Source organism: Nuphar pumila, chromosome 3 (assembly GCF_984573655.1).
Source record: "Nuphar pumila chromosome 3, dmNupPumi1.hap1.1, whole genome shotgun sequence".
Classification (NCBI taxonomy): domain Eukaryota; kingdom Viridiplantae; phylum Streptophyta; class Magnoliopsida; order Nymphaeales; family Nymphaeaceae; genus Nuphar; species Nuphar pumila.
Window position 1 is genome coordinate 144,653,177 of NC_143251.1, and position 8,257 is coordinate 144,661,433.

The 8,257-nt window shown below is 40.5% G+C and overlaps 2 protein-coding genes across 2 annotated transcripts; both read right to left on the minus strand.

The window, feature by feature from the left end:
• Window positions 1-690: 690 nt before the first annotated feature.
• Window positions 691-2,672, minus strand: LOC149844249 (putative pectinesterase/pectinesterase inhibitor 41). The gene is made up of 2 exons (XM_090002108.1): window positions 2,567-2,672; window positions 691-1,425 (listed from the first exon to the last, which is right to left on the minus strand). The coding sequence occupies exons 1-2, from the start codon at window positions 2,655-2,657 to the stop codon at window positions 737-739; spliced, it is 780 nt and encodes a 259-aa protein (XP_089858234.1). The 5' UTR covers window positions 2,658-2,672; the 3' UTR covers window positions 691-736.
• A 76-nt stretch (window positions 2,673-2,748) lies between these two features.
• LOC149844250 (putative pectinesterase/pectinesterase inhibitor 41) lies at window positions 2,749-3,549 on the minus strand. The gene has a single exon (XM_090001062.1). The coding sequence runs from the start codon at window positions 3,547-3,549 to the stop codon at window positions 2,749-2,751; it is 801 nt and encodes a 266-aa protein (XP_089857188.1).
• Window positions 3,550-8,257: the final 4,708 nt, after the last annotated feature.

The following is an 8,257-nucleotide window of genomic DNA, read 5'->3' on the forward strand; positions in this document are numbered from 1 at the left end:
TGTGTTTGGAACTAGAGACGCCCCTTCAACTTGACATTTCACGAGCTAGGCCCTAGCCAATTGCGCAGAACCCGCTTGGATATGCAATGACATAGGATGAGAAACAAGTCCTCAAACCAGCTCCTTGCTGTCTGTAATGTTGTTTTTTCTTCTTAGGATTGTTGCATTTCTTCCCTCTAAATGCGGCAATATCACTACTTCAGCACAACTTGCTATGGCTGGATCAACTTGCCATTGGGCTTGGCTCGGCTCGTGAGAAGCTTGAATCCAATCAGAAATTGAGCTCGAAGAGTTAAGCCACAAGCCAGCTTGTTTAGGTAAATGAGCAGAGCACAAACATGACAATCTCAACTCGGCTCGTACAGGATCGTTTTACATATTATATACTTATATATTACATATTTTATACATATATTCTATATATTCTATATGTTTTATACATTTATTATATATTTATTAGATGTATTATATATATTTTATATATTATCAAGCTTAAAAAAACACTTACAATAATTTTAAAAAAATATGAGCCAGCAATAGACTATAGAGAATATATTAAAAAACAAGGCATGTAATGAACTAGTACATTTGAATAAGTAATTAATTAAATTGAAACACCACTGATTATAATTATGTGTTAAAGAATAAACAAATATTGAAGTCCATCCTCTTCATTAACCTAGAAGGAGCTTGTTGTCGAACTCGACCCCACTTTTCCTAACAAATTTGTTCCAACTCAAGCGAGCCCAACTGAGAAGGGCACAGATGTGGCAGGCAACCACACATCACCTTGCACAAAGTTGGCCACTGTGAAGTTGGTGGCGTCACTTGAACTCATGATATGATATCCAGGCCATGTCACCCTGTTGCTAGTGTCTGCTCCTGGTCCCGTATTGTTGTACTCCCCATAGTACAACGTGCTCAGGCCAAAATCACCGGACCATGGTGCCCAACCAGAAGGATCAATCACACTGTCAATGAAGGACTCCATGTAAAGAGTTCTTGAGTAGTTCTTCCATGGCCTACCAAGAAATGACTTGATCTGGCCATTGGCAGATAGGTCTGGGGTAGCCAGTATGGAGCAGTTTATGATGGAGGTGCCTGTGTTCTGATTAGGGTCTGTTCTGCCTTGTGCTGTGAACATGTTCTGTTGGCCAGCCATGGGCAGCCTGGCATAGAGGTTGCAGCTTTGGAAGACGACGGCAGCGTTGCCGAAGATGAAATCGACGGTTCCGTAGATGTCGCATTCTCGGTAGAATTGACGGAGGGAGTGCGTGTAGAGTGTGTCTTGATAGCCCTCGAAGCTACAACGATAGAATGTGGAGAGATCAGCATCATTCCTCACCGCCACTGCCTGATGTTTGTCTGGCCCAGCCGTGTTCTGCACTGTTAAGTCCATGGCTACAAAGTTTGGTCCAACTGCAGCTGCACAAAGTTGAAATTTGGTATTAGATTACGGCACTGAAGTCATGCAAGGTAGATGTGAAATTTAAGTAAGAATATGGGAACCAATTAAGTTTAACTCCAGAGATAGAGATGGTTATCTCAAATATGGATGACTAATTTACCTGATTTCTACAAATCAACGGTGGTCTTTGACCAATTGAGGACCCCAATTGGATCTAGAATCACATAAGTCAAAGCCATCCTTATATTTGGCCCTTCTTTACCATCCATCTTGAAATGTACCGCTCAAACTAGCAGTGAATTTTCCTTGTATTTGAATCTGTGGAGCCGTGTTTTTTGGCCTAGCCGACTATGGTGATTGGAATCTCTCTCTCTCTCTCTCTCTCTCTTGCACGCACGCATACAGGGAGCGGCCCATCCAATATATGATCATATTCAATATCAACAAAATTTTGTGAACATAAAATTAGACGAATCTTTAGGGCCACGAGTCGGGGTTGCCCACATGGACAGTCCGAGTGCTTACGAAGGCGTTGACATGAGGGCATCGGATCAAACCCCAATTCTGCACGAGTGTGTCCATAGTTTAGGCCATCCAAGGCAGGGTGATCATTAGCTCCACCCGGGGTTTACCTCGCTACGAGGTGGGTCCATTAAGTGGCCCAGTTCTCGGCGAGGGTTTCTCGTCATAAAAAAAGAAAAAGAAAAGAAACGAGACGAATCTGAGAGATAGGAGACGGAACCGATAATAAGGGTTAAGTAGAAAGCGTGTAAGGTGGCGATATCTTCTTTCCATCATGCCAATATGACCAAAAATTGGTGATATTGAATATGACAAGATTTCCTATCGACGGCAACGTACTCTGCATAACAAGCACCACAGCCTCAGAACCAAACCGGTCTCATTTGGACCATCTCATTACCCAATATACATATTTTCGGATTAGACAGTAAAAGGTCCATCCGAGATGGGCGCAGGAGAATGGTCTAAGAGCCATGTACCCATGTTTCCTAAATCCACCAAAGCCAGCTAATGCTTTTTTTGTTTTGTTTTTTGTTTTTTTAACACCTGTCGCCAGCACATTCTAGATAATCCTTATCAGATATCAATCCAAAGAAGATGAAGATGAAGAAGAAGGAAACTTGATAGAGAGCTTACCAAAAGTTGCAGAGTTGAAGGTGGTGAAGCCATCTACCACACTGCGGTTACCGGTGATGATCGTCTTGTTGATGCCATCCCCCAACATCATCAGATTCTTCTTCTTCTTGTCTATATTAACATGCTCTTCATAAACACCGGCCTTGACGTAGATCACGTAGTAGCCAATGCTGGGTAGCGTGTTATTCGGGGCGGCAGCGATGGCATCGGCCGATGGTGGTGTAATTTCCACTACCATCTTGAGCAACCGTGACGATGGACTTCACCAGCACACTGCCAGTGTCAAGAGCCATCCTCCTATTGAGCCGGAAGATATCTCGATTCACCCAGTTGGGGAAACCGCCTCGCCCAACCCTCAAATCGTCGAGCAGCTTGCGATGGGGCTTGGGAGACCTCCTGGTCCTGGTTTTAGGAGCCCAGGAGTGGGTGAACATGGCTAGGGACACACTATAAAGTTGAGACCCATTCGCAAGTGGTTCATAGAGTGAGTTCTTGCTTCTTAAGAAGGAAACCTGGGTGAGCCCATCGTAGCACGTCTGTTGGTTCGTGACTGTAGCACTGAGTAGGGTCTGGACCGTGTCACCCTGCGAATCTTGTAGGGTGGTCGTGTCGCTCGATTGGAGGGTGCTCAGGGAGGTCACCAAGAAGTCATTGTTGAGTTGGGAGAGGAACAAGCAATCCTTGAGCGCGCCTATTACTGGTTCAGTGAGTGTGGCGTTGTCCCTTATGGTTTGGTCTATGAGGGACCAAAGCATCGCCGACTGGTCCAGCGACTTCTTGACGAGGTACCGGCCGTAGCCGTAGAGGTTGGAGCGCGTCTGAGGAGGTATGAGGGACTTGCAGAAGGAAGGGTTGGTGGTGACATTGCAGGCATTGGATGGGGCAACTTGGTTGGGGTCGGTCTGTGAGAAGGAAAAGGGGATGAAGGTGGTGAAGAAAATAATGGTTGTGAGGAGAGGGAAGAAGGTGGTGAAAGGAGTCATATTGGAACCTTTAAAGAGATGATTCTCTAGCTCTTCTCTTTTAGTTGGTGAGTGTGTGAGAGAAGTTGAAGGGGAGGTGTGATTATATATAGGCTTAAGTGTACATAGGAATTATCATAAGGCTTTGGACGTCTTCTGCGTCAACCTCGTAAACCGCGTGATCTCTCTCTCTTCGATTATTGCACTTCAAGACGTCTTAATCTTGTTATTCCAATTCAACTGGTTAGAGTTATTACTCTTCTACATAACTCTTGTAATATTCTTGAAAAAAAACAAGCTAAAGTTGCTGTAGTCTTACATGATAAGGCAGAGAAAGATAAACCACCAAATTGTTTTGCCCGATATTCCAAGAAAAAAGAATCTCATGTGTTCAGACATCTTTTGAGTGAGATTATCCTGTGGACTATCCATATAAAATGATGTCTTTAGCCTTTGGATTGAAAAGCCGTGCTTTGCCTATTTTATTATGCTATGAGCTTATTACATATCTCGCGAAAATACCTTGAGAAATTACCCGAAAGTTAAAAACGGTAATTCTGATGAGTTTTGCATCAAAAACATAAATATCATGTTTTAAAAAACGATATTATCTTTTTATAGGCTATTTATTGTGAAAATTTGTGTGGTTTTTTTAAATATTGCTTGTTTATATTTTCTTATAAAAATATTTTAATATTTTGAATTTATTTTTATTGCAAAAATTTTGCTGAAATTTATGAGATTTAAAAAAAAATCATTTTCTCTTGAGTTTTCACTATGGCTGTGGGGCAGTTAATCCAAATGAGTTCCCTATTTGATTATTTCATTCAAGATTGGGTCCTGAAATTTTGTTGAGAAAACGTGGGACTTTTTTTGGAAAGATTGGGAATGCTTAGAATCTAAATGGGGTTTACCTAAGGCTGTACTGGCTGCAAAATGAATCGAGCTGCTCGCAGCTCGAGTCCATGCATCTGGCTTGTTTGAACTCATCAAGTGAGTGTTTGAAGAAGAACTACAAAGAGCTGGCTGTCATTTTTTTTATATTTACACGTAGAAATCACCCTCAGGATCAGAGACCTAGCTGCGCTGGCTCTACCTGTTGTACTTATGATCACTATCCTAGCAGCGTAAAAAGGAGTAAGCCCACAGAATTTTACACCGTCACAACAGTGATAGTAAGTGCAACAGGCAAAGCCAGCGTGGCTGGGTCTCTAATCCTGAGGGTGGTTTATCTGTGTAAATATTAAAAAAACACCATTTTGCTCGCTCATGCACAGCCTAACTATGAACAAGCCAAGCTTGAACATCTCATTTACCAGCCCTAACTGTCTGTGTAAGCCCAACTTGACTACTAGACAATAAGAAAATTTTAAAGGAAAGGGGGAGTACCGTCCAACCAAAGGAAGGTACAGACAGTCTAAAATCACTTTTAAAAATTATTTTTAAAAGCATTTTTTTGACAAATCTGACAGTATTGATGTGATCTTCATTAACAAAAACCTAATAATTGACTCTAATTGACTCTAATTGACTACTTTTTTTTATGCAATTTAAATTGGATTTTTAGGATATATAAGACTTCAAAGTTTTCAATTCATTGATTTTTAGCACATTATAAAATCCTACACATACTTCGAAAATATATACTACCAGAGTTGGTTCTTAGTTTTTTTTTTACCATGGAGATCACAGCTATAATATCATATTTGCCAAAAAAACACCTTTAAAATCTGGTTTGGACGGTTTGTGTATATATATATATATAGTAAAACAAGATGATTCCTTGTTTGGGATAGCAATGATTGTGGCTATGTTCAGGCAACAAATCAAGCAACTCCAGTTCAAGTTCCTTCATGCGTCTTCTTCAAGGTTCAAAAGGGAACTGGGTCCGATCCAGCTGGTATACTAGAAGTCGTGAATATACAGGATGGTTCCTTGTTTGGGTTAGCATTGATTGTGGCTATGTTCAGGCAACAAATCAAGCAACTCCAGTCCAAGTTCCTTCACGCGTCTTCTTCACGGTTCAAAAGGGAACTGGGTCTGATCCAGTTGGTATACTAGAAGTCGTGAATATACTCTTAGTGACAATTGGATTAGATCCCAAAGAATGTTTTTTTGATGCATTATAAAAAGTTTCCCACTTTGGGATGCAACAATCAGGCAAACCTCTGTGGTGGAGCAGACCCCTCGAGTTAGTCAGGTAGTATAGGCACGGCTCTAATTCGGGCCTAAACCAAGTGGGTCAGGACTAGGGGTGTCAACGGGCCTGGTTTACCCGGATCCGACCCAAACCAAACCCTATAGGGTCCAAGTATAGTGATAAATATGAATACACCATTAAGACCTGGGTCCGGACCTGAAGGTTTGATTAATACATGGACTCAGGTATAGTTTGTGAAATTCTATACCAGATACTTGACCTGAATTCCGATTAGGACCCAAAATTTTTTAATGTAAACTTGAAAAAAACATGGTTCTACCAGGTTTGGTTCATGTAGTTCTTATCAGGTCCGGTTATGATTTTTCTTATAGTGGACCCGATTAGACCTGTGTGCAGACTCGATACCATACCCGAAAATCTAGTCTAAATCTGGTTTCACCTGTGTCCGAACAAAACCCGACCCATATATTGACACCCTTAATCAAGACCCATGAGCCAAATCAGTCTAGTCCCCCCACACCAGAGCCGGACCTGTTAAGAGGCCAATGAGACTTGGGCCTCAAGGCCCCTGGGCCAAAAAAAATTTTAGGGGCCCATTTTTAATAGGGATTCCATTTTCAACAGGTGCCCCAAAAAAATTGGAGGCGCTGCCCTCGAACTCTTACTATTAATAGGGGCTCAAAAAAATTCCGAGGCCATGCCCCCCAACTCCTGCTATTAATAGGGGGCCTATTTTTAGGGAGCCCATTTTTAATAGGGGCTCAAAAAAATTCGAGGCCCTATCCCCAGAACTCCTACTATTAATTAGGGGGCCCATTTTTTCCCTCCGCCTCAGGCCCCATAAAACACAGGTACGGCCCTGCCCCACACCTCTGGTTTTCCATAAAATCTAAACACCATGAAACATGGGTTATAACCCACAAAGTCTGATGTAACCAATAACTAACTGTTTATAAAACTTTAGGCTCTACTAAGGAACCTGTGTTGGAGGGAGTTGCAAGGAACCGGGGACATAAAACTATTGGAATTTAAGGGAAATGGATTTGGGAGACGTTGTGGACTCTCTCTTTTGGTTGGAAGCATAAACAACTCCTTCAAGGGTTCGGGCTTGTAACTACTATTGATTCTTTAGGCCTAAGCTCGGCCTTAAATGGGCTGCAGCCTAGCTCGGCCCATTATATATACATATATATATATATATATATATATATATATATATATATATATATATATATATATATATTACGTGTATATACATGTATAGAAATGGGTCCATGCTAAATGAAATATGTTAAATGAAACATGCTAAATGGGTTTTTCTGCTCTTTCGGTATTTTTATCGCAGTTCTGACTTGATAAATGTGTTGGGCATGGTCGACTTAATAGGAATCCACACCTTGATCATATATTTTTTTATTAAAAAAATGATATTTGGAGCATTCAAAAGTGATGCAGAGCATTTAGATAGTCGCGAAGAGCAAAGACCCAATCTGAATTGCACGACCCGCGACTCCATTTCAAAAAAACAACCTCGTTTCGGGTCCATTTTGGACCGAGGAGTATTTTGGTTATTTACCATTTAATTTCTTGCAAATTTTAATTCAATAATCTCAAAAACTTTATTTTAATTTTATGATTCCATTTTTTTGTATATTCGAATCAATTCTGCAATTTTCTTTTTTATATATATATTTAGGTGTCAGATCTTATGGATTTGAATAGTTTTGTTGTCTAGTAGGATTATTTTAGGGCACTAGAGGGTGTATGGGGTATTGGGGTAGATTTTATTTTTTTAAAAATTTTATTTTACTCTAAAATGGTTTGAGATCCATTTGCATGAATTTGATCTTAGACTAAATGCAATTTGTCTTAAATTGATCTATATTGGCCCCCCCATGGCTGGACCAATATGGACCCCATTTGAACTTGTTTAACCAAAGTCAAGAGGAGTGTAACTTGACTTTCTATTGGTGCAGATGAAGGTAGACTTAAAGTCACTCTAAGCCTAAGTCACCTCCAAGGTGGCCAATAGGAGGACACCTCCTTCTTGACCATCCAAAAGAAATTATTTCAAATTTAGCCTTCTCATTAGCCACTAAGGAGGTGGCCTCCAACATGACTAATGAGAGGCTATGCTACCATTCTTCCTCCCTTAAAAGAGTCCAGGAAAAAGGAGGAGGAGTCTTCTTTCTTAGCTAAAAAAGTTTGTTGAAGAAAAAACATAGTAGATCTTTCCTAGTTGTCTTATACATTGGGACATTTTGTTTAAGCTTGTTACAACTCGACCGTTTGCAAACCATAGCTGTGTCTGGGTGTGAACTAGAGTTGTGTGTGAACATGTTCGTGTGTCCATAGTAGTTGTTCAAAATCTTTACCAAGCGTTATGGCTACTTCCTTGTCCTTTGTACCCTTGTCAAGTTAGAAGGGAATATATTTTTTGTTATTCATGTTTATGTGAATCTTGATACTTTGCTAGAAATTTATCTTGTGACTTTTAATTAGGTTTGATTAAACTTGCCTCAGTTTGAACTAGTTATACATATTGTTTGATCTAAGAGATTATCTTCT

Bases quoted from the DNA above. Each gene is read 5' to 3' on its own strand.
- LOC149844249 (XM_090002108.1), bottom strand. From the start codon at position 2,657: ATGATGTTGGGGGATGGCATCAACAAGACGATCATCACCGGTAACCGC. The intron at 1,426-2,566 runs GTAAGCTCTCTA...AACTTTGTGCAG, and splicing joins CTTCAACTCTGCAACTTTTG to CTGCAGTTGGACCAAACTTT.
- LOC149844250 (XM_090001062.1), bottom strand. From the start codon at position 3,549: ATGACTCCTTTCACCACCTTCTTCCCTCTCCTCACAACCATTATTTTC.